Raw genomic sequence first — 27,468 nt, forward strand, 5'->3', positions numbered from 1 at the left:
CTAATGTGCGTGACCATTAGATGCTCTTGGTTGTTTTATTGTTTGGAAGTGGAAGAGTATTTTTGAACTACTCTGTATACTCCATGGTTTAAGTACTATTTATTGGACTTCATGATTTGACTGAAAATTAGCCAGTTAAGCAACCCGAGCATTGGTATTATACTTAATATGTCTTAAAATTTTACCTGTTCTTAGTAACTGCTATAATTTCATCATTTAATGGGTATTTTGGCTTCTTATTAAACATACTTTCCTTTTAATTTTAGCAAGAGTACATGAATTTAGATTGCATTAATTTGTCTGTTGTAGAATATGCTGAATTTCTACACTGCAAAGGAAAAAAATTCACAGACTTTGATGAAGTTCGTCATGAGATTGAAGCAGAAACAGATCGTGTGACTGGAATGAATAAAGGCATTTCTTCCATTCCCATTAATTTACGAGTCTATTCTCCACATGGTAAGTCGAATATTAGAACTCAAAACTTCTAATTACATTCATTGACATGCACTCTTATTTTCTAAGAGAAAATAATTTGTTCTCTTAGAAAGTTTTGAGCTTCTACAGTAGTGTTTGGATATTGCTAGAAGAGGTATGTCCAGAGAGTTTATGGTTACTAGGAAGACAGGAGGAACTAGTGTTAAAGAAATCTGAACTGATTACGTCCTTAGAAATTTCCCCTTTATTACGTTTAATAAAAACATTTTGAATTCAGCCTTCCTTAGTAAGAACGATAGAATCTTTCCATGTTGGATTTCCTCATGGCCCTAAATACTTCTTATTTATTTTCTTCCTGAGGAATGAACTGGGATTCCCCCCACTTCTACATGACCATCAAGTTAATTCTGACTCACAGTGAGCCTGTAGGACAGAGTAGAACTGCCCAGTTGGGTTCCTGAGACTAAATCTTTAAGGGAGCATCTTTCTCACTTGGAGCAACTGGTGGGTTTGAACCAATGACCTGGGGTTAAGCAGCTCAGTGTGTAACCGCTTCACCACCAGGGCTCCTGTACTACAATATACCAAGATGAGCTTATTTTAGCTCCACTAAAGTGACAGACAAAGAAGCCCTGATGGTGTAGTTGTTTATGCACTGGACTGCTAACCACAAAGCCAGTGGTTCAAACGTACCAACCACTCAGAGGGAGAAAAGAAAGATGAGGCTTTCTACTCATCTTGCTAAAGATTTCTAGTGTGGGAGACTCAATGAGGCAACTCTACTGTCCTATGGAGTTGCTACGAGTCAGAATTCACTCAATGGCAGTGAGTTTGTATTTTTGGACAGGTAATTCTGCAGTGTTGATGTTTTCTAGCATTACAGGTGCATGTAAACTCTTCACCCTCTCCGCACAGTGTTAAATCTAACCCTTATCGACCTGCCTGGAATTACTAAAGTGCCCGTGGGAGACCAGCCACCGGATATTGAGTATCAGATCAGAGAAATGATTATGCAGTTCATCATGCGGGAGAACTGTTTGATTCTGGCTGTTACTCCAGCCAACACCGATCTTGCAAACTCAGATGCATTGAAGCTAGCTAAAGAAGTTGATCCTCAAGGTGAGTATATTACTTTAAAGATGAGACTGAGTTAGCTTAACATTGCGGAGCTTGGATCTATTTAAAGGTGACAAGCTGTAACTAGCCACTATTAATATTGTTAATTGTTTTGTTTTTTAATTCCTAAAAGAAAAATACCTAGGTAATATATTTGGTATCTGTGAAAATGAATACCATTAACTGAGAGGTATGAAAACAGACATTTCTAAGTCTCATTAACTATTTTAAACAAAGTCAATGAAGTTTACTTTTGGTAGGACAGAATTCAGATAGTATTTTTAGATTATAAAAAATTACCTGATTATATTCCCAATGGAGGATCTTTCAGACTCTTTGCTTATTTTATTTAAAAAGGAGGTTCCTTTAATGCATACAAGATATGATTTAGCTTATAATGATTGAAGATAAGTATGTATTCCAAAACCAGGTCATTGTCTGTGGTTTGCATTTCAGTATCCATGAAAGTTTCTTTTTTTATGCTGATGTTTTTATTTTCTTTCTTCTGAGCTTCATAATAGAAATTTATCTTCAGAGGCCCCAGTAAAGGGTCTTAGCGTGTGTCTATTTAAAGTAATTATGTGAAAATTTCTTAGACATGGTTAAACATCTTGAGGAAATACATCATTAGGCCTAAGGGGCCAGGACCATAGTCTTGTTAGACACCTAAGTCAATTGGCATAACATAGTCGACAGTACTATATTCTATACCCTACTTTGCGGAGTAGCAACTGGGGTCTTAAAGCTTGTGAGTGGCCATCCAAGATGGAGCTATTAGTCTCTCCCCCATTCACTGGAAAGAAGAGTGATAGAAATGAAAGACACATCAGACCAGGGTCTAGGAACTGAAGGGCCATGTGAATATCAGTCGACATGATCCTGAGACCAGAAGAAGGTGATGGTGCCCACCTACAACTACCAACTACTGTGCAAGGGATCCCCAAAGAAGATCCTGGATAGAGTGGGAGAAAGATATGGAATAAAACTCAAATCATAAAAAAGACCAGACTTACTGGTTGGATTAAAATTGGTGAGCCCCTCGAGATGATGGCACGTCGTCACCCTTCAACTTTCAGAATGACCTCTTCTCATGGGTCAGTGTCCAGCCAAACTGTAGACAGGCCTATAAAGGAAGCAATAACTCTAGTGAGCTGCATCCACCTCAGTGTAACCCACCATTTGAAGGTGTCATTTACTGAAGGGTAAAGTTCAGAAAGATTAAGAAAGAAGGAAGAATGGAAGCAAGAACCAGAGAGGAAGTGTGGAAAATGATATTACATTGTGGAGATTGCAGACAAAATGTATAAGAATTTCAGAGTGGAAAACTGATCCGTACTGTAAACCTTCACCCAATTCATAACAAACAGTGTTTTAAAAAGTAGGTATCTACTTATGTACTTTCACTATTGCTGTCGTATGTACCATATTCTAAAGGATTGTTCCACTGGGACCTGGTTTCTTTTCTATATATTGTTTTGTCACCAATTACAACACATTAACATGAGCCTTGATTTTAGCAAGAAGTTGCCCACTTCTTCTTGAGCCTCAGTGATTTCTAGAATCTCAGGTCTAGTTTGCTTATACAATAAAACCTGCAAAAGCTGGAACCAGTGCAAAATTCTACCAGAGGCGGAAAAAGATGTTTCCATTAAAATGCATAAGTGAAAGTAGTTAGACGGCACCTTGTCAACCGCAGAAACATGCATGGCCCATGAAAACGAGGCAGTCCCTGCAAATTCTGGTTCTTACAGATTTCACTGTAATTGAAGCTTTGCTTAGAAAAAGAAGTGGCCCTAACTTTGGTTGTTTAGAAGGGCTTGGGTGCACATATTGGGATATGCTTTTTGTGCTCAGATACTTCACAATGTTGCTTTAGTCTCCATTTTTTGCTTGTGTAGAACCACAGAGTTACTCAGAGTTGAGACATGAGGGCCCTTTGGTGGTTTCCTGAGCATGCACTTGGCTCCAGACATGTGCAGCGTCTTCTAGAATGCCAGGATTATAACCAAGCTTTTAAAGGACCCTTACAGCTACCTTCTTATCCAAAATGTAAAAAAACTTTAAAAAAATCAATATCTAATTTGCCCTAACTATTATTGTTGCTTTAGGAAGCTGTGATCTTAAACAATTGGCACTCGTTGTTTTGATTCTAAGGTAGATGGTAGGGTTGCAAGGGTAGGGGGTGGGTGGGTGGGAGCTTGTCACAGTAGTGGGGTAGGGGAGTGATGGGGGCTGTTTGCAACTGAGCAAATTTTGCATCTAGACAAATAAAGACAAGCCCTGGGAATGGAATTTGTAGGGAAGTGCCAGATATGCTAAATGGTTATAATTTTCTGAAAATGGCATCTTTGGGAGCTACAAACCCATTCCCTTTCTTCTAGTGACTGCTAGCTGCTGGGTTTCTCTCTGCCTGCCTGGGGGTGGTTTGCCGGGGCCCAATGGAGCTGGGGAGAAGGGAATGAAAATAGAACAGGTTCAAGCATCACAAAGCTAATTATTCTTCACTGAGATTCAGCAGTTTTTCTTGAATAAATGCACCTAAATTGTTGCAAGCCTTGGGCTACTTTCTGAATTTGGAAAAAATGATTTTGACAACTTGCTGCTAATGTTCTTGTTGCTTTTAAGGAGCAGTGGTTCTGCTGAGGTTTTTCCTCTGTCGCTCTTGTGGGTGCCCCCAATCTGACACTGTAAGTGTCATCTAGGGAAAATGTTCAGATAAAGCACATTTGAATTCAAGTGATGAGGGTGATCTGATTATGACGTCTTCAGGGTTAAGGGGCTGGCTACGCAAGTGGCCTGTTCCCCTCCCCTCTACACATACCTCTTTCCTGACAACTCTGCCTGACTGAAGAGGTTGACCTACTTAGTAAGGGCCATTCTGTATTCTAGGGATCTGTATTAGAATCGAATCCACTAAGGTACATTAGTATGTAGCTGCTTTATATTAAATCAAGCTGGCTAGATATTTTCCTCTAAGCAGAACATAGGTATATTTAAATATATACATCAGAAGAAAGTTCATGTTGATAAGTAAATCTTAAACTATTTGCATAACGAGTTTTAAAATAAAAGCCTCTACAACATAAATATGACTATGATACTAGTCGTACATTTCAATTTTTAAACAAGTTTTAAACAATTTAAAATAAGTTTCACAAAGAGGTTAATCTCTAAGTATATATACATGGTCCCAAATTTGTGGCTAAACAAAACAAAGTCTTTGGAATAATTTATGAAAAATAAAGATTTTCAGTAAAATTTCAAGGAGGAATGTTTATCTGATTATTTAAGAGGTGGAACTCCTGGTTGTCAGAATTCCGTGATATTTGCACATTTCCTCTGAATTATGGTCTTAGTTTCACCAGAATACTTATGAGGGCAGTTCAAGAGTCATCCCCGTGAGAGGCGAGGACGTTCACCCTAGTGACGTGCACAGAGGGGAATGCCAGGCCTGCAGCACGCCGTGCATTTGTGCTTGTCTTGCACACCCCTCTCCCCGCATCGATTGCTCCTTGTTCTTCAGACCACTCCTCCTCCCTCAGCGGGCTTATTAGATGATACAGATAAAAGAACACAGAGTTTGGAAGCAGATACGTTACTTCTGGATTGCTTGTCCCCAGGCAAGTTATTTAACTTCTCTGAACTTCATTCCCTCCTCTATAAAAGGAGGTTAAATAAACCTTACCGCACAAGCTTCCTGTGAGATGATAAATTTATGCAACAAGATGTTGCAAACTCTGAAAGGCTAACAGAATGCTTGCAGTTCTTTTTCTCTTGATGAGATGTAAAGGGAACTCTACCAGGTTTTGTTATAATTTATAGTTCTAATATACCTATTTCTAAGGCAATCTGTAACATTCTGTCGTATTTTAAACTACCCCCTACCCTGTATGAACCTGACTTCATAACATTGTAATTAATGAAAATAAAAATTGCTGTAGATTCACTTGAAAAAAGTGGGAGATGAGAGAGGACCTTAGGTGGTGGGGGCTGGGTTGGGGTAGAAGGGCTATGGTCCTTAGCCTGATTTGATATGTTTAAGGCATTGGTCCAGCTGCTGCTCATCCATTTTGCTAGCAAGATCTCACTCCTGGAGACAACATTGCTTACTCTGAGGAGCATTTTCACTAGCTATTTAGAATTTCCCTTTCTGAATGTTAGGAATCCATACTAGACATTTACTGGGTATCTCTTAAGCCAGGCGAATAGACAAGTGATCAGCCATATACATTTCTATATGCTGTACACTCTAATAGGATGCTGGACTAGGCAGGTGCTTGTGTTAGTCCAGGTAGACAGAGAAACAAATCCATAGACACTCATATGTGTATAAGAAAGATATTTATATACAAAGGCAATTGAATATTGAGAAAACAGCTCAGCCCAGTCCAGATCAAGTCCATAAGTCCAATATTAGCCCATATGACCAATACCAATCTATAAAGTCCTCTTCAGACTCATGAAACATGTGCAGTGACACCGAATGCAGGAGCTCTTGTGGAACCAGTGGCATTATAAGCATCTCAGCGTTGGCAGGGGTCTCCACATGTTTCCTTCAGCTCCCGGGGCAAGGGGTCTATCAGCCTAGTGCCATGTGTCTTGTCAGTAGAGTGTCTGTTAGGCAGTGGGCTGAGAGAGTGTTCCCCATCTCCTAGGAAGAAATACAGGAGTTCCCAGAATTCTCAGGAGAAGGCCACGCCCACAGAGAGACCTCATTGGCTATGGTCCGATTGACAGACTAGACTTAATTCTTTTAATCCTCTCAAGTCCCAAATTGACACCCGATTATGTAACTACCACAGTGCTCAATAAACATTCTCCTCACTGCCACTTAAAAGCAGCTATTGGCTTCCTGCTGTGTCTTTCTTGTGTGTGGGCCATAAAGTCCCCTGAGAAAGATAGTATTAAGATATTATAAGAGGATCTGCTTCACGAAGTGAATGTTCTCAGATTCTAAGGGATGTGAATTGAATGAATTCAGGTGTCATGAGTTGTGTAATAACACTGTGTGCTCTGTGGTATAATCGCAAGTATCCTACCAGGCAGGTAGCATTTGCTCTAATTTTATACAGCAGGAAACTGAGTTCTGGGAGGATATAGAACGTGTTCAAGTGCCCGACAACTGAGTAGCAGAAGCACAGCACAAGTCCGCTTCTCTCTGCTGCCAGTAGTTCTTCTTTCTACTGTACCATTTTCTCTGTTGCGTCCATTGGTTTCTAAATGTTTTATTCAGTATAACCAGGAACACATACTGTGATTTTTTTTCATACTGTGATTTTTAAAAACTCAGAGTGAAATGTACATGATGGAGTCATGTGGTACACTGAATCAGATGCTGTCTTAGAATTCTTCCTTTGTACGCCAGATTTATTAGCATATCTCTGCACCAGTCTGTATAAGAAACGGGTCCCTTGACAAACTGAAAGATTGAACTAGAGCAAATAGTGTAACTGCTAGACAAATACTTGATTTGGAAGCATTCATGTTTACTTTCTCATGTGAGTGCTTCTTGAGTATTTCCCACAAGAACTCAGTGAGCATTATCTACAATTAGCTTATTGGAAATTGTGCTTTTGCATACCAATATTAAATATGATTGCACAGCTTCAACTAATTCAAAAAAGATTATCCCAGTGGCTTGCTCATGTAGTCAGTAGATAAGGAGCACCTACTGTATGCTAGGCACTATTCTGAACATCGTGAATAAATCAAATTCCTGCAACCATGGAGGGAAACAGAATGAGAACCAATGTCCTTAGTTAATGCCAGCTTAGATGTAATGTCAGGTAGTAATGAATGCTATGTGGAAGTCAAAGAGGACCAGGTTAAGAAAGAATGCTTGGGAATGTGTTTTAGACAGATGTTTTAAGAAAGCATTGTGGCAGTTACCTAATCTGGTGGCAAATTGAGATTATTAAGAAGAAGGGGTGGAGTTTAGCCTGTCAATCAGGTCATAGCTGGATGACCTCCTTTGGAGGCACTACAGAGATAAATAGCTCACTGGAGGCTGGATCCAGACTCTCTGCTTCATCTTCCTGCTGACAAAACACATGGAGCTACACTGATGGGGCTAGAGGCCTGGAGCTGGAGGAGCCATGTGGAGAACCATGCCAGCACGGAGATGCTTCCACCGCTACCAGATCCACAAGACTTTCCACCCACTGGCCTGCGATCTTCCCGTATTCGGGAGTCTAAAGAGGAATTACAGACTGGTATCTGACATATGGGCTAATATCAGACTTATGGACTTAATCTGGACTGGGCTGGGATGTTTTCTCAATATACAATTCCTCTTTTATAAAAAAGTTCTTTCTCAAACACATATGAGTCTCCCTAAATTTGTTTCTCTAGTCATCCCAGATTAACACAAGCATAAAAGACCAAAACAAACAAAGAAAGAAGAAAACAATTAAAACCCAAACCCACAACTATTGAACAATTCTGATGCATAGCAACTCATTTGGACAGAGTAGAAATGCTTCTTGTTTACACGACTGTCTCGACGAGAGCAAAAAGCCTCGTGTTTTTCCTACGGAGCAACCGGTGGATTTAAACTGCCCACCTTGTAGTTAGTAGCCCATTGCTTAACCCTCCGCACCACCAGGGATCTTTTCATAAAAGATTAAATTAAAAAAACAAACAAAGCAAAACAAAAAATCCTGTTATTGAGGCAATTCTGATTCATAATTACCCTATGTAGCCTTTCCCAGACTGTCACTCTGCACTGGAGTAGACAGCAGCATCTTTCTTCCATGGACTTGCAGCTAGTCCAATTCTTTGCATTGCTTGCTGGAAGATGCAGTAGTGACAAAAGAAAAGCAAGCTTCTTGTCTGAACTGAACTGAGTCTAAATCAATATTATCTTTGATTCTAAGCTAGAACTTTTCATTCCCATCTAGTGCAGAAGAGGGCATAAAATTGGCCGTTAGATTTGGCACCTGAAAGTCACCAGTGACCTTGGTAAGAAGGTTTGGTAAGGAAGTTTGTTTACAGAGGGCTCAGGAGAGACCTGAAGATGAGGAAGTGGAGACAGCGCTTTCAAGTTTCATACAAAGGGAAGCAGAACAGTGGGATATATAAGATCAAGAAGATGCTCTGAAAGAAAGGAAATATTAGTATAGCATGTGTGATCCCAGAGAAAATCATGGTTGCAGGACAGAGATGGGGTAAATACAGGAGATGCAAGATGAAGGCAGGACAGTGGAGGAGAGAATGTCTTGAATTAGGGCGTGTAATGGTAAGCAGGGCTCTGTTACAAAAGTTGTGGGCAGAAGGTATCAATGCACATGAGGTGAGTTTTAAGACTGATTGGTGAGAAGACAGAATTTATCATACTGGATTTATTTATGATGTCTTCATATCCATCTACCCTGGTAGGCTCTACTGGTCAGATACTGTTCAACATGGCTAGAAATGACTTGAATATCTATGTGTTTTATAGATGCTCCTGTACTCTAGCTGAGCAGCTCATAAAAAAGACACCCACATTTTCTATATGGAAAGCCGAGTAGTCCGTGGTGGTGTTGATTTATGGCCTGAGCCTGCGTTCATTACCCAGGAAGACTGTCACTGCCCCTCTTATCTTGCAGCCATGGCAGTATTTGGCCTGCCCCATTGACCTTGTCATCTCCAGTAGAGGACTGACTGTTCAAAGGCCTCACCAGGGAAGCAAATGTGTCTGAGAATTCCATTCATAGTGATTTATCTCACACCCAATGAATTTCCTTACTAAATCTAGTGTGGCCAGAAATCTTGGAACAGAAACCAAAACAAATAAACACGCAGCAAGCAGGATCAGCCTTTGGTTGAGAAAGGACACCATTTCCTATTGAGAGGAGATTGGTGAGTTGGGCCAGAATTTACCACTAAGCTAGAGGCTGACTTCCTTATTTGCTGTATTTATTTATTTGTCCAGGTGTCCTACCTCCCTCTTCCACCTTTTGTTCTCCAGAAAGACTCTCTCTTTAATCTGGAAGGAATTGAAGCTTATGAGTAGTGTAAACTGATATTCTGTTGGCCTCTGACAACATTTAGCAGGCAGCACTTTTCTGTCATGTGAGGTAGTCATTCTAAAATTGAGCAGAGCCTTCAAGCATCCGGGCATTAAGTCAACATTTAGAATATGGGTATGTTCATGAAATACAAATATAAAAGCAACCCATGGAGAAAACCTGTTTTACAGACACTTGATCAGTCTTTGAAGTTATTCTGTATGCTAAATTGGATTCCCATTTTACCTTCAAAATCTTAGCTTAAATAATGATCTAAATGAAAAAAAAACTAATAAATGTGAAATAATGACATTGAGCATCCAAATCCTACTTGATATTAGTTGAGTTAATAAAGAGTTCTTATTACCTGAGAAGAAATAATTTCCATGTGTAATTTAAAGTAACTGATTTTTAAAGGAGACCTGTATTTTAGCATATTTCTAATGGTGTGGGAGATTCATAAAATCAGAACTCCCTACCACCAATGGAAAATGTATAAGAATAGAGACCTAAGACCAAAATGTTTGTGATCTTTGAAACATTTTGACATGAAATTGTTCAGTTTATCCAGCTTTTGAGTGTGTACTTTGTACTAGACTTGAACAAGGAATAAGGTAGGTGTTTGCTTTATGAGTGCAGGCATCAGAAATGCACATGCCTTGACAGGCCAGTGTGATCAGGACTTTGATGGGCACCTGTGGATGAGCTTACGTTCATGATAATAAAATCTGAAGCTTGAGACTCATATATGCATATTTGAAATTCATGTTACTATTTTTCATTTTATGTACTTGGATTTTAAGAGTCATATGCATATAAAATTCAAGTCAGTCAAATTTTCTCATATTAGAATTCAGCCCATCGACAAAGAGAATACATCATCTGTACATTGCTAAATGATCTTGCCCAAATATAAAGACAACTTTCAAAGCAAGTTGACTCTTAATATGAGCTGAAAACATGACAACAAAAAAATTACCTAGTTAGTTTAAAAATGCTTTTAATTAAAATTTATACTCTTTGATATGATATCTTTAATTGGGAAAAATTAAATAACCTGGATTATAAAAGTAACTATGAAAGAGAATAGGTTTAGCACTTGAATGCAAATGTATGCTGTGGCAGTTACATAATCTGTCAACTTGTGAAGGCTTGGAATCAAGCCTGTCAATCAGGTCACAGATAATGAGGCCTCTGTGTGAGCATGGCCTTCTCCTGAGGATTCTGGGAACCCCTGTTTTCCTTCCTGGAGGGAGGACACACATACTCCCTGTGAGACATTCCTGTTGATAAGTGACATGGAGCTATGCTATGGGGGAGCCACAGTGTTGGAGCTGGAGAAGCCATCTTGAGACCCAAGATAGCGCTAAGATGCTTCTACCACCAATGGATCCACAAGACTCTCTGCACAGTGGCCTGTGATCTTCCTGCACTCATCATCATTGCATGTGTTGTGTGAGTCTGAAGAGGAATTTAAAGACTCGTGTAGGACATATGGGCTAATATTAGACTTATGGATTTGATCTGGACTGGGCTGGGATTTTTTTAAAATATACAATTACTCTTTGATATAAAGCTCTTTCTTATATAGCTATGAGTGTCTATGCATTTGTTTCTCTAGTCAACCCAAACTAACACATATGCATATTCACATTTTCTTTGATTCTGTTATTTAAAAGTTTTAAAACAAGTACAATGCCCTATGTACTTTTTTGGGGGGAGGGGGAATGCACTATCAAAGAGAAAATATGAAGGCACTTTGACAAATAGGAAGTTCCCCAAAATGGAACATATTTTTATTATCATCAAGATTTTGTTAGTGTGAAAGACCACTAAAACATGGACTGCTAAAACTGACAAAGGAGCTTTGGTGTCATGGTAGGCTGCTTGTTGGGCTATGCTCTGTCAGGTTCAAACCTACCAACTGCTTCAAGGGAGAGAGATGTAGCTTTCTGTTACTGTCAAGACTTGGTCAGCTGACTTCCCTCTTGATCTATCCTGAATTTGCTCTAGGCTTAATTATTTGTGACTTGTTCTTTGACAGAAATTTTCACTCTGGCTTATTTTAATATTGCCAGTGGTTTGTTTACTCTTTCTTCATTTTTGTTTGTTTGTTTTTCTTATTTATTTCTTTGTTATTTCTGCATTGTTTCTCAGTCCATAAAGCACCGAAGGAACAGACTTATAGAGACAATAACTGAAGCAATAGCTTATCAGAGATATGAGGTGGTGAAGGTTGAGGGGGTGGGGGAGCAAATAATAAATATGAGAGAAGAAAAGTACAGTAGAACTGGTTGTGATGATGCATATATAACTCTTTAAGAGCAACTTCATCATGGAAGTGTATGATATGTGACTTTTATCTCAATAAAGCTTTGGGAGGGAAAAAAAAAGACTTCAATTTGGAAGCCCACCTGGATGACAGCTATTTTATCTAGCTTTTAAGACTGACAAGTTCATACCTTTTGCCACTGGGGGTCACTCTAAAGACATTATTTGAACAAGTCTGAACTTTCCCTTAATTTTCTCTTTCTGGAGTTAAAATTTAGATGTAGAAAAGCAACACTATTCCTGGTAGGAAATTTTAAAAATATCCAAGAAATCAATACAAACATATTGCCTCTTTCACTGAGTTTACATAAAAATAAACAAAATGAATCTTATAATTCTTTTTATTAATATATTGATTTGTACTGCATTGCTATTTATATTAGAAATAACAAATTACAGTGGTTTCTTGGTATTATAGAACAATTGTGCCCTGATGGTTTTTGTTTCAAAATTCGAAGGCATTTAAAATTTAATTAGTAGTTGCATATACTGTTAAATCTTACTTCCAAATTCTTATATAATCATGAACTTTTTAACATCCTCATTAACATTTAAGAAAAATGTGCTGTAAAAACTTATTCTATCAGCTGTTCCCAAATATCTATCTAATTCAGATCCATACAGTTACTTTATGAATAGTGTAAATAGAATATGACTATTAAAAATAAAACAAAAGCCAACCTCTTCTAAAACTCTGTTAGACATTCATTCTACTAGTACAGCTTTTGGAGTTCCTCCCTACCACCATGTCTGTTTTTTTCCTTCCCTCCATCTTTATTTTGTTCCTTAAATCCTTTCTTACAATTATCCCTAAGGCCTCTGTCACTCAACCTCCTACCCCTGCCTGCATCTCCAACATTTTTTGAGTGCCTGCTATAAACCTAAGGTAGAAAAACTGTCATTAAGACACAAGTAAAGGAAGAAAAGTATATGTGCAGGTATAAATTATTTAGTTATCTGGGGAAACATTTGAAAGATTTATTGCCTTTTGACAGATTCTTTTCTGTAAGTAGGAAGCTGGGGATTTTGCTGAGAAATAGCTTAGATTCAGAGGAGATAAGGAGAAAAAGAAAGAGGAGTGCCATCATGTAAGAAGAAAAAGCTTCCTTCACCATACCCCAAACAGCTGGAGATCTCCCCTTCTAACAGCTGGAGGGACACCAGCCTACGCCCCAAGGCCCTACAAGTGACTGAGGAAACCTATGCCCACCATCTTTGGTGCTCCACACTGCTGCTGGAGCATCCATCCAACCTCCACGGCAGTCTCCCCAACTAGGGTAATTCCATCTGACAGCTACAGTGCTCTACACCAGAGAGGGTACACCCACACACCCTCTGTGGCACCCCAGTTGCAGAGTAAAACCCCACACACCACCCAAGGCACTCCACACACTGTGAGACCCACCACTACGGCTTACTGAGAGAGCAGCCAGTGAAACATACCACCATCATAGGCCCCAAACCACCTGACCAGCGTCCCCTGAGAGGACTATCCAACTCACATTCCAAATTATGGGATACTAGTCAGCTTGGGTAAGAGTGAAACCATAGGAAGCTATAGCGATTGCCTGACTCACCCAGTGCAGCAACCCACAGGTAGTTCGTAGAAGCCCTCATACGAATCCCTCAAGAGAGAGCCCAGTGCTCTTTGACTCTCTGGAAGATGGCACTGGGCTTCTCTAAAACAACACAAAAATAGCAAACAGCCCCAACAGCCTCAACAAAAATACCCCAGGAGAAACAAGACAATGCCAGAAGAAGTCATGAACTTAACTACATGCATAGAAGGCAGACATTGACTGCCACAGAAAGAAATCGTCAGAATGCTGATTGGAGTCATACAGGATATGAGGGAAACAATAGAGAAAAAGGATGAAATGATAGAGGAGATAAAGGCAACACACCAAAGGGAAATACAAGACTTAAGGGATGAAATAACAAAACCCAGTAGCAAATTAACAGATTTTGTCAACAGACCTGAGGAGACAGAGACTCGCACCAGTGACCTAGAGGATCACCAAGCAGACCTCAACAAATGGGAAAAGCAGTCAAATAAGACAATTAGAGAAGCTGAAGAAAACTTGAGAGCCATGTCTAATGCTATAAAGAGGAACAATGTTAGAATAATTGGACTACTTGAACAAGACACAACAAAGAAATCAAGAGTGAAAATTGTGAGGGAATTTTTAGAGGAAGACGTCTAGTTTAATAAATGGAAATCTGGCAACCAATTAGGAGGCTGAAAGAATACCAGCCAGACCGAATCCCTAGAAGATGTCACTAAGACACATAATAGTTAATACATTGCGGGTGGATCCCGAGTTTACTCGTGTTTCACGTGCCATCTGTTACGGACAGATCACGAGATAACTCATGATTTCTGCACGCTGTCTTCAGATCTGCTTGGATATATTTTAACTACTTCGTCTATTTAGGTGTTTACATCAGTAGTGAATGTATCAAACTCGATTGTCTTCATGTTCTTTTTGTTTATTTAGCATTTTAGTGCATTTTGGTTAAGTCAAATGGTTACTATTTGTTTGAATTGTTTTGCAAGGAGTTGTGCACTCATCATGATCAAATCTCAGTGAAATGTGAACCATCATTTAAATCGCGCAAGTGGTCTCCCGTTACACAAAAAGACATGAAGACATTCTTAGCCCCAGTTCTTCTAATTTTTCAAAGTAATATGGATTATGTTGATTATTTTTACAAGAAGTTTATAATTTCATGAATATTATAGTTCATAAAAGTAATAATGTTCTACATATATTACAAAATATTGTTTTATAATGTGAGACATTTTATATTCAAAAACTGAAAGTTATAAATTAATGTGATAAAAGTTAATGAGATGTAAACTCATTTATGGTTTAATGCAAACAACAACAACAACAAAACCTAACAGTAAAAAAAAAAAACCTGGCCACTTGAGTAAGTTGGTAAAATAATATCCGGTCTTTAATGTGTTAAATTATCCAACTATGAGGAATAGGTGAAAATCATAAGAGCAGCTAGGGAAAAACAAATAGTCACTTATAAGGGAACCCAAATAAGAGTATGTTCAGACCTATCAGCGGACATGATGAAAAAAAGAAGGGAATGGAGTAACATATCCCCAAAATTGAAAATAATGCAAACTCAAGAATACTATACCCAGTCAAATCATCTCTTAAGACAGATGTTGAAGTAAGAGTCTTCCTAGGCAAGGAAAAATTCAAAGACTGTGTAGAAAGAAACCCAGCCCTTCAAAAGATCCTTGCCGACTTAGTATGTGCAGAATAGCAACACTCACCATGCACAAATAAGAGACTGTCACATAGAACAATTCCACCCAGAGGGTGTTAAAGAGAAAACAGTTCCCAAGATAGCAATAACCCAAGAGTGGAAAGAAGGCAAAAATGAAACACACACACACACACACACACACACACACACACACGGAAAACACCCAACACAAAAGGTACAAGAGGACATCACAGAGTCCACAGAGAATGTAATAACACTGAATATCAATAGACTTGACTCAGGCATTAAAAGGCAGAGGCTAACAGACTGGCTTAGAAAACAACCCATCGATCTGCTACCTATAGGAGACACATCTCAAGCTAAAAACAGGTGGAGAATTAAAGGCTGGAGAAATACATACCAAGTATATGGCAATGAAAAAAAGCACAGGTAGCGATCTTGATTTCTGACAAAATTGATCTCCAGGTACAATTCATAACAACAGACAAGGAGGGGGACTATGTAATACTCAAGGAAACAGTAGACCAAGAGCCATTGAGCACAAATATATACACACCCAACAAGGGACCCACAGAATTCCTAAATCGGACACTCCAAAAGAAGAAAATAGAAATCGCAGGCTCAACAAATATAGTAGGTGACTTTAATAACACCATTTTCTGAAAGACACAGATAACACGGAAAGAAACTCAAGAAGGTTCCAGATCTAAATAGCACAATTGGATGAGTTGACCTGAGAGATGTTTTCAGAGGTTTCCACCCCAATGCAAATAAATGCACTGTTTTTCAAGCCGACATGGCACATACAGGAAGACAGACCACATGCCGGGACACAAATCAAACCTAAGTAAATTCAAGCACATAGATTATACAGACGTCTCTCTCCGACCACTATGCCATAAGCCTGCAAATCAACAGAAGGATGGTGAAGAAAACAAGGGCAAACAATTGGAGGATGAATAACTCTCTTGAAAAAGGAGTGGCTATTGGGACAGATCAGAGACAAAATCAGGAATTTTCTAGAAACCAAGGATAATGAAAATATGACATAACAAAACCTTTGAGACACAGCAAAGGCATTTATCACATGAAGGCTGACAGTAATACATGCACACGTGAAAAAAGAAGACAGACTCGTGGATGATATGCTGGCACAAAACTTACACCAATTAGAGCAGAGTTAACAGAACAATCATACTAATAGCATAGCAAAAGGAAAGAAATAATAAAAATCAGAGCTGAAATACAGGAGAGGGAAACAAGAAAACTATGGAAAAATAAATGCAGCTAAAAGTTGCTTCTTTGAAAGGATTAACAGAATTGATAGACCACAGGCAAACCTAACCAAAGAAAGGAAGGAACACATTTCATTACCAAGGATGAGGAAGGAAACAGGGAACATTACAATAGACTCTAATAAAATCAAAAGGATAATTACACAGTACTATGAAGGCTTGTACTCTAATGAGTTCAACAACTTAGAAGACATGGACAAATACTTGGAAACACAATCCCTTCCTAGACTCTTCCAGATGTACATCAAGAACCTCAACAGACCCTTAGCAATAAAAGAAATAGACAAGGTTATCAAGGGATTACCAAAAAATTTCCCAGGGCCAGATGTCTTCACAGGAGAAGTCTACCAAGCATTCAGGGAAGAACTGACACCGATCCTACACAAACTCTTCCAGAACACAGAAAAAGATGGGAAACTCCTAAACTCTTTCTATGAAGCTAGTATAACTGATAACTAAAGTGGGAAAGGATCCCACAAAAATTGAGAAATATGGACCAATATCCCTAATGAACATTTATGCAAAAATCCTTAACAAAATACTGGCCGATAAAATATAAAAGCATATAAAACAAATAGTTCACCATGACCAAGTGGGATTCATACCATGTATGCAGGGATGGTTCAACATACGAAAGACCATTAGTATCATTCACCATATTGGCAGGAAATATACGAACCATATGATAATATTGATCGATGCAGAAAAAGTATTCAACCACCTCCAAAACCCATTCCTGTTTAAGACACTCAAGAAGATAGTAATGGAAGGAAAATTCCTCAATATAATACAAGCTATCTATGAAAAACCAACAGCCAACATGGTAATCGGAGAAAAGACAAACACAATTCCACTGAAAAGGGGGACCAGACAAGGATGCCCATTGTCCCCACTCTTTTAACACCGTATTGGTGTTAAAACAACATAAGGCTAACAACATAAGGCAAAGAAAAGATATCAAAGGTATTCGTCTGAGGAAGGAAGAGATGAAACTATCATTATTTGCAGATGATATGATTTTGTACAGTGAAAATCTCTGGAACTTCACAAGTGGAGTGTTGGAAGCAATACAGGAATATGGCAGAGTGGCAAGATACAAGGCCAATAAACAGAAGTCTATCAGATTGTTATACACAATAGACCAGATCACAGAAGAGGTCATTAAAAAGGTAGTACCCTTTACAATAGCCAAGCACAAAGTGAAATATCTAGGAATATACCTGATTAAAAAAAAAGATTTGTACAGAAAAACTACAGAACACTATTACAAGAAAGCAAGAGTGTCCTCAACAAGAATATCCCATGCTCATGGATGGGAAGACTCAATATAGTAAAGATGTCAGTTCTACTCAAGGCACTATATAGGTTTAGTGCTATCCTGATACAAATACCCTCATCCTTTTTCAAAGAATTGGAATAACTGATTACCAACTTCATATGGAGAGGGAAGAAACCCAGAAGTAGAAGAGAACTCCTCAAGAAGGAGGACAAAGTGAGAGGGCTTACTCTACCGGACTTTAGCATGTATTATTCAGCCACAGTGGTCAAAACAGTGTGGTAGTGGTATAACAACAGATAATCAGACCAATGGAAAAGATCTGAAGATCCAGAAATAAAACCATCACCATATAGGCAATTGATTTTTGATTAGGGCCCCAAAATATCAATGGGAAACAGATGCCCTCTTCAATAAGTGGTGCTGGAATAAATGGATATCTACCTGCAGAAAAATAAAGCATGGTCCTTACCTCACCTCATCCACAAGAATAAACAAGGTGGATCACAGACCTTGAGGTAAAATCCCAAATTATTTGGGCCATTAATGAGGGAACTGGGACAAACCTGAGTACGTTGGCATAGGGAATAGGTAGGCTATCAGAAATAGGGAAGGATACAAATATAGAGGAGTCACAAATTGACAAGTGGGATATACTGAAGATATATCACCTGTGTATATTGAAAGAACTCACCAAGAGAGTAATAAGAGAGCCCACATACTAGGAAAACATCTTTAACAATGACACATCAGAAAAAGGACTTATTGCTAAAATCTACAATACTTTGAAAGCTTACAATAAGAGAAAGATTAACTGCCCACTAAGGAGGTGGACAAAGGACCTGAACCGAAGTTTCACAGGGGCAGAAATCTGCATGGTCAATAAACATATGAGAAAATGTTCCTAATCAATTTCCATAAGAGGAATGCAAATTAAAACAACTATGAGATACCACCTAACATCTTCAAAGATAGCCCAATTCAAAAAGTCAGAAAGAAACAAGTGTTGGAGGGGCTGTGGGGAGATAGGAACTCTTGCCCACTGCTGGTGGACCTGTAGGTATGTACAGCCATTATGGATATTGATTTGGTGACATCTAAAACAGATAGAAATCAAGCTACCATACGACCCAGCAATCCCCCTACTGGGCATATACCCAGAAGAGGCAAGAAACAAACCACGGCCAGACATCTGTGCTCCAATGTTCATCATGGCACAGTTCACAATTGCAAGGAGTTGGAAACAACCCAAATTTCCATCAACAGAAGAATAGATCAAAAAACGGTGGTATACACATGCAAGGGAGTACTACACATCCCTAAAAGGCAGCGATGAATGCATGAAGCACATTGCTACATGGGAAGGACTGGAGGAAAACATGCTAAGTGAGGTAAGTTAAGCACAAAAGGAGAAGTACAACATGAGTCACTGAAGTAAGCTTAAAAACAAAACAAAATGGAGTATAGGGGAAATGCTACTATATACATACATCCCTGGGGTGAGGTCTAGCAATTATGACAGGGGCCAAACCTAATCCAGGGATATGTTCGGCAGCCAACTAATTAAGAGGGTGAAAGAAAAAGAGAGAGAAAAAAAGACATGGGTAAAGGATAGCAGGCCACTAATACACCGAAGGGGAGGGTGTTGTTTATATCCCCACAGGAGAGGGAGAGAGACCAATCCAATGGGCCAAGACATGAATACAACATACTGGCATGTACCAGGGAACCAATAGAGAGGTCTGCAGGTCTGGCCTCAATCCCAACTATGTGGTCACCCCCCACCCCTCAGAAGAATGCACTTCAAAGGACAGCACTGGGGCTACCGCTTCTGGAGAGGGGCGCATCGGATTAGAGCACACGGGAGAAACACAAAGGGATGGAGAGGGAGGAGAGGACATCCTGGCCTACCAGGCCCCAAAGATGATGTTCCCACTCGGAGAAGAGAACGCACGGGGAGGACCGTAAGGCTGCCCCCACTACAGGACATGGCATCTGGCACTGAACCATGATGCTGTGGGGACAGCACTGGGGATACAATGTGGGAATAGTGCATGTTCTGGCCCCATCATGCTGGCATGAGGCACTGCGGGCATGCAGCAGAACTTCAGGGGGAGCAGATTGATGAAACCCCCGGGTAATACCAAAAATAAACTTTGGAGACAGAGTGTGGCACCCCATTAGAATTGACTGAAAAACATTCGTAATGGTAAAAAACCAAACCTTGCACTATTTATAGGCTTTTCCATATTTTGTTGTTATTTTGTGTTTGCTTTTTGCTGTTATTGTTTTGTTGGTTTTGACTTCCTTTGTTTGGCTTTGCTTGGTTTATACACTTATTAATGTATCTGCATGTCTATCTAGATAAGATAGGTGGGATGAATAATTCGAGGACAAAAAGAGAAAGACCAATGGTTCCAGGAGGATATGGGAGAAGTGGAGGTGGGTGAATGGAAGTTGATGGGGGGTGGTGGGTGGGTGGGAACCAACCCAGGGGCAAGGGAACAACAAGTGAACTAAACTCAATAGAAGGAAGGTCATAGGATGCCTCAGTGGGGCTCAAACAAGGGCAATGTAGGAGTGAGGAATTACTAAACCCGAATGAAGGCCAAACATGATGGTTCAATAAGAGGGAAGTAAAAAGGAAATAGAGGAAAGAAAGTGGAGGCAAAGGACATTTATAGAGATCTAAATACAGGCATGTACATATGTAAACATATATGAGAGGGGAATAGAACTATATACTCATGTGCATGTTAAGAATTAAGTTTGCAGATGGACATTAGGCCTCGACTCAAGTACTCCCTTAACACAAGAACACTTTGTTGTAACAATCCGGCATTCTGTGATGCTCACCTTCCCGACATGAGTACCAGAGACAAAATGGTGCATAAGCAAATGTGGTGAGGAAAGCTCATAGCGCCCGGTTATCAAAAGATATAGCATCTGGGGTCTTGAAGGCTTGAAGATAAACAAGCATCCATCTAGCTGAGAAGCAACAGAGCCCACATGGAAGAAGCACACCAGCCTGTGTGATCATGAGGTGTCGATGGGATTGTGTATCAGGCAATCTAAGACCCAAAATAAAACCAGACCCAAGGTAAATGGCAGTGGGGGGGGGTGGGTTATACATGGAGTGGAGACCCAATGCCCATCTGTAGACAATTGGACATTCCCTCACAGAGGGGTCACAAGGAAGAGATAAGCCAGTCAGGGTGTAGTATAGTACTGATGAAACACACAACTTTCCTCTAGTTCTTTGGTGCTTCCTTCCCCCAACTACCATGACCTCAACTTTACCTTACAAATGGGATTCGACCAGAATATGCACATTGCTACAGATAAGAGCCCGCAACACAGGGAATCCAAGATAGATAAACCCCTCAGGGCCAACAAGGAGAGTAGAGATACCAGGAGGATTAGGGGAGGGTGGGGGGAACTGATCACAAGGATCAACTAGAACCCCTTCCCAGGGGGATGGATAACGGAATAGTGTGTAAGGGACGATGGAAGAAGATGTAAGATATGAAAATAATAATCCATAACTTATCAAGGGTTCATGAGGGTGTGCAGGCAAGGGAGGGAGGGGGAAGAAATGGGAAGTGGATATTGGACTCAAGTGAGAAGAGAATGCTTTGAAAATGATGATGGTGGTATATGTGCAAATGTGCTTGACACTCTAGAGGAATGTATAAATTGTGATAAGAGATCTAAGCCCCGCCCCCCCAAAACTACTTTAAAATAAAAAGAAGAAAAGGATTCTGAAAAGCCATCGAAAGGTTGAGGGAGTGAAAAAGTGGGCAGTATTGTAGGAGCCCATTGAGAGCCAAGTCCATTGCTTGATTTCCCAGAAACACTCAGCGATTCCAGATCTAAGGAGACAAATACTTGGCTTGCTTTCAGGTCAGGATTTTTTGGGATGAGTCAGGTGGAAGACGAAATAGGAACAGCAGTTGAGGGTATTGGCAAAATCATCATTGGAAATATGGTCCTTGAGATTCTTGGAAGAATGGAAGAAAGTGAAGCCAAACAGGATCTGTGAGCTTTTAAGTAAATAGGAGTTTCAGGCATGAGGGTTTTGGATGAGGCTACAGAGCAGTGATGAAGTTTCAGGAAGAGGATAAAAGTATTGGGTAAACAGAAGTTTGTTGTTACATCGTGGAATACTAGAGTATATAATGAAGAGTTGAGAAGAGTCCAGAATATAGTCTTGGCAAGTAATTGCTCAAATGGTGAGCAAGTGGAAGCGAGTGACAGGATGAGGTCAGGAAGTACAGAGAAAGGTGGAGAAATCACCTCCACATGAATCGGTGCTGTCCTGGGTAAGAATGGTGGGGCGAAGGGAGTGAGGCTTGTCATCATGGTAAGGCTTGCTCTAAATGTGTGTACGTGGAGTGCTGTGTATTTGGTGTAAGCATGGGAGGATAAAAAAGCTTTTCCTAACTCCACGCTCTTTTCCTCCAACACTGGGCTCTATGTAGCCTGGGTGAATCCATACAGAATCTTACCATGAGAGGCATCAAGGGAGACAAACAGCAATGAAATATCACTGTGGTTTAAGTAAAAATAAGGAGGTGAGAGCTGTTGTTTAGACCAGAGTTGAGCATGGTGGAGTGCTTCAGTGACAATATAGATGATTCCAGATGGCACCATAGAAAGGACTGGCAGAAAGGCAACAGGGGCAGGAAGCAGGCAGCATGTTGAGATGAAAGTACAAGCTGTTCTTTTAAAATGACAGGGAAACATTTGTAGGAAATTTCCCTAATACAGATTCACATTAGTAGAACTATAAAACATACAGAAATAAAAATACATTTTGAATCAGAATAGCCCAATGGCTCACGGCACAAAAATTGGAGCCAAACCTGGCTTTGATTTCTGAATTTTACCACTTACCAGATGTTTCATCTTGAGCAACACTCTTAATCTTTCTGGGTCTCAGTTTTGCCATCTGTAAAACGGGGATAATAATAGTTCCTATCTAATAGGGTTGTTATGAGATTAAATGACTTAATATGTGCAGAGTACTAAACAAAGAGCCCAACTTTTAATAAACCCTGGTGTAGTGGTTAAAAATTGGGTTGCTAACCACAAAGCCAGCAGTTTGAATCTACCAGCTGCTCCATGGGAGAAAGATGAGGCTTTCTACTCCCCTGAAAGTGTACAGCCTTAGAGGGGCAGTCCTCCCCTCTCCTACAGGGTTGCTATGAGTTGGAATTGACTTGATGGCAGTGAGTTTGTTTGTTCTGCATAAAAGTGTTATATATAAATAATTTGTTTGGTTAAAAATGTAGCTTGTGGCTGGTGGGCTTGGGACTTCGTTATTTTTTTCCTCAAATAATTTTGAAAAACTAATAGCAAGCATGTAGCATGTAGGTATAAATTCAGTAAAACTAACTTTACATTCATTCTTGTCTTCCTTTTCTTAGAACCTTTGACACTTTCCCTTCTCCAAGGCTGCTTCACTGGATCATTGATGCATATTAATTCATGGATTGATGATCACTGTTGCAGAGAGCCATTAGAAGCAGTCTTATTAGAGTTCTTTGCAACGATTGCTAAGCTCTAGCAGTGGTTTGATGTGTGTGCCCATGTCACAGTGCCCGGGCTCCCTGGCTCCCTGACTCCCTAGCTCCCTGGCTCCCTAACTCCCTGGCTCCCTGGCTCTCTGGCCCCTGGGCTCTCTGGCTCCCTTGCTGCATGGCTGGGTCTTGCAGGCCATTGAGTTGGGAGGAAGGAGCTGTAGCCACCGCTCGCTCTCCCTTTTCCTCCCAGTTCAGGCTCCTGGATAAAGGTAGCCGGTGCCCAACCGGAGTGATGGGGCACACAGGTGGGACGGTGGTAGGGGCCTCCTGATGTGGGCACCAGACTTTTCTCCGCGGCTCATCTGAGCTGGCAACCACGGACTACGAGGGTCGTGGAGGGCCAGAGGCAAGGGATGAACAGAGCATGGAGAGCATTGCCAAGGTTCCTGATGTTTCATTTCTATGGAGAAGTTGAGAGATAGAAGCATGCCCGTGTCATCACTGTGCTAAGCTTTGTGGTTTCAGCCTTGTCAGGCAGCCAGTGTCCTCACTGCCGTGTTCCATGTCAGCTCAGTGAGATAGTCAACTCCCTGGGTAGAGGAAGGAACCCAACAGCTTAGTACCCTCCCACTCTGCTGTCTCAGCAAACACGAAGAACATGAAAGGGACACATGTGAAAACCACCATGGAAAACTTTGCTGGACGGACTTGTAAGAAGTAGATCCGCCATCAGTGTGCACTTTTGCACGGTGAATTTGGCAGAATTTATGAGCAGCATGTCACTAAAGTCAACGAGGAGGTAGTCGACCTTTGCCTGTGTGTCATGCACTCCATCAGCTTAGTTCAAGGAGTGGCAAGAAATGTAGAGGCTGTAAGAAATGCAAACGGTGAGCGTGTTCAGGAAATTAAGAATGCAGCTGAGATGATGGTTGCCCAGTTAGAGCCACAGCTGGAGGGCAAGCTTTTAGCACTACTGGGGCAGAAGACCCCTCCCACACAGAGTGGTTGGAATTCTTACTTCAGGAGGTGGGGCATCAGTTGCAGTCACCCAGTAAGAGTGAATTGATATCTAAGAGCTCAGAGATCCTCATGGTGTTTCAGCAAGGTCATCAAAAGCCTGTGGCATCTTTTGTTACCACTCTTGTTCCACCAAACTTTACCCATGAATTAATGCCATCTTCTGATTCAGTGACTTTTGTTTTAGAGAATTTCAGTGCTGTGTACCAGAGACCGAATCCTGTTTACAGTCCACTTCTCCATGTCTCCAAGTGTCATGACTTTGCTGGAGATTAAAAGTTTGCCCATAGAGAAATGGCATTGTTCGTGGCTACTAATTATCTCAGCTGGCTTGCCTGAAACTTCCATGTAGAGATAGTTCATCAGTCCTACAATGATGTTACTAAAAATATCATTCGAGAAATTGCACCTGACTTTGAACTTGGACAATGCTGGGGTTATAATAGATTTTTCCATTTGGATTTACTTGCAAATTAAGGCTACATGAATCGACAGACTGATACAATAATTTTAGGTTTCAAGTTTGCTCACCAACTTTCCAGGATCCGCATTGGTATATTACTCAGTTGGAAGCCACACAGACTAGTTAGGTTCAGCAAATAATCTTAAAGAGAGACTTACTATTGACCTATCACGAACTCAGAAATCCAGAGATTTGTTACCACCAGATAATCATCTGAGCCCCCCCCCCCCAAATGATGGCCCTGAGATGCGAGCTAAGAAGTCAGGGTCAAGTTCTGACATGCTTCTCCAGGGTGGCCCGACTACAGCATCTATGAGAGAGGCCCAAGAGGATGAAGAAGATGAGGAGAAGATTCACCATGATGATTGTCATCAGGAGTTTGAGATGGAGATCTGGGTCTGTAACTCGTTGGTGAGGAGGAAGTAAATCACCCAGGGGGTTGTAGTTCCTCAGCCAGGTCAACCTCCACAAAGAACAGAAGAAAATGACATTGGTGCAGAAACTCTGGGAAACGATGTGGAATACGGCAACATGGGGTTGCTGTAACGAGGGAGGACGCATGGAGCATGCAGCACTGTGGATGCCGGCAGCAGACTGTCAAGACGAGCTTATGTATGCTCTGCCACTACTAGTAGTTCATGAGCCAGGATCCCTTAATTTTAATACCTTTGTTGGACTTTCTAAGGACTGGAGCAGTAGGGAAAACTTGTGCGGCTTACAGGCTTGCCCACCTGCTTCACTTTTGCCACCCAAGCATCATTTTCTTGAAAATAAGAAGATCCAGGGAAGTAGCAGGGTGTGTCGAGAGTTCTCTCTGACTTAAAAGATGCTAACAAGACTCAAAACGCAAATGGCTGAAGTTCAAGGTAGGAAAATGGATGTGAAGACTACACTGTCAGAAATGAGAAGCTGCAATGCTGCTTGCGGAGACTTGAAGACACATCTTTCCTGCTGACCAGGCAGCTCTCCTGGAATACCCCGACAAACTGCAGGATGTGGGAATGGAGCTCCTGGTGAAGTCATCACTAGCCAGTTGTTAACATACGACACTCCCAAAATAAGAAGAGTAATTCACCCAAGTCATCTTGGTCCAGAATAGCAGGTGGCCTATGACTTTGAAAAGCAGTGGACTCTGGGGAGAAATAATCATTCAAAGGGATCCTGTTAAGCTTTGTCTGAAGCATCCCCAAACTGGGAGCAGGCACAATTCTCCTCTAGCCTTGATGCATGCCAGTATCGGTGATATTCTGCCAAAACCCGAAGACGGGTAGTGTATGACTTTGGATTCAAATGATGTTGTGGTCACAGTTTTCAATGGCTTGCCTACTGTTGAGAAAAGGGGGACAATGATCGTCTTCGGGGCTAATGCTAAAGATGGCCACATGAAAGGAATGTAAATGACTGATCTGGAAAACAATTCTGAAACTGGGGAGGTACAGTCCATACTGCGTGAAGGAGCTTTCACTGCCCCGGAGAAGGAATGAGTAGGCACCGTGATCTTGAACGTGACACTGATAACGAGGAGCAGAAGAACACAGCTGCCTGGGCGGATTTAATGACTCTTTCATGGCACGGCCCCAGATGAAGACACATGTTCCAGTTTCTCTGATGGTGAGCAAACAGGCCTGGAAAACAGTGGAAGGTAATTGCCCACTCCCGAGAACTGACTCCCAAGTTACCTTGACCCTGAAATTTCCCATCATCGGTGACCACATTTTTCATTGATCAAATCATCAGGTTTAATCTTAGTTTTCATCATCTCTACCAAAAGTAGTCATTCTGGAGCTATTAGAAAGTGTCTAAGACGGTAGGACATAAGGGGAAGCCATGAACAGCATGGGAGGAGTTCTTTGTAATATAATGAAATAGCAACGTAGCCCTAGAAATCATTTAGTAAATTAGTACATTCGCAAAAGGCAGTTTGTGTACTACAGCAGAAAGGCAGTTTGTGCCGGAAAATGCATACCTCCAGGAAACTGCTCAGCAAAAGACACTCCGCCGTATTTAAGTGGCCACCTTCATTGGGGTTTAATTAATAATAGCTTCTTTAGGGCCTACTGCTTCATGAACAGAAAAACTACAAATGCAATCTGCCTTGTAGATAGTTGATGTGAATAAGTGAAGTAGTACTAAACTGAAACTCCTCTATGGAGCAAGGTTGACAGAATAAAGTTAACTTATTTCTCTCTTCTCGTTTCTTCAAGCACCGGCCGGCACGCCATTCAGCGGCATGTCATATCTCTCGTGTGCAGCTTTTGCAAATGTAGCGTTACGTGAATAATTTTGTGGATTTATTGTGTCTGTGGTCATGAGGACATATGGAAGATTGTTTAACTCTCTTTGATCTCTTCTGCTTCGTATAAAACTACTCTAGTGCCACCAGTAAGATATTATTTTCTTCTGTAGTCATATAATCAGACACTGGTTTCAGTGTCAAACACACTTAAAGATGCATATGTACTCTACTGTGACTTGCACAAAAGTCACATTGCCCTGTGAGCTTTTCTTCACTACAGCTAGCCCCAAATACTCGCCAAACTTTGTCATTCTGCTCCTGCATTTACGTTGGAGCTGGTAACTTGTTTGTGAAAATTACACTGAGAGCTGTCTAAGAGACTGTTGAAATAGCATTGGAGAGGCATCTCATCTGCTTATATTTTAGTTAATGAAAGTTATTCACTTTTCCACATCTGGTGCCTAGCTGAATGCTGTGATTTATGTTTTACTTTTGTTCAAAACAGTTTGCAGTTTTTGTTAATAGAAGAAA

The 27,468-nt window shown here is 40.6% G+C and overlaps 1 protein-coding gene and 1 pseudogene across 4 annotated transcripts in view; both read left to right on the forward strand.

Annotated features, from left to right (window-relative positions):
• DNM3 (dynamin 3) overlaps positions 1-27,468 on the forward strand; it is a 701,664-nt gene that overhangs the window by 184,788 nt on the left and 489,408 nt on the right. For all 4 annotated transcript variants that reach the window (XM_075565015.1, XM_075565024.1, XM_075565031.1 and 1 more), the window contains exons 3-4: positions 310-459; positions 1,354-1,557. In XM_075565015.1, the coding sequence (XP_075421130.1) occupies positions 310-459; positions 1,354-1,557 (354 nt within the window). The remainder of the gene's footprint in view (positions 1-309; positions 460-1,353; positions 1,558-27,468) is intronic.
• LOC142429362 (E3 ubiquitin-protein ligase TRIM37 pseudogene) lies at positions 23,640-26,347 on the forward strand (annotated as a pseudogene).

The sequence above is a fragment of the Tenrec ecaudatus genome, chromosome 1, assembly GCF_050624435.1.
Source record: "Tenrec ecaudatus isolate mTenEca1 chromosome 1, mTenEca1.hap1, whole genome shotgun sequence".
In the NCBI taxonomy this organism is placed as follows: domain Eukaryota; kingdom Metazoa; phylum Chordata; class Mammalia; order Afrosoricida; family Tenrecidae; genus Tenrec; species Tenrec ecaudatus.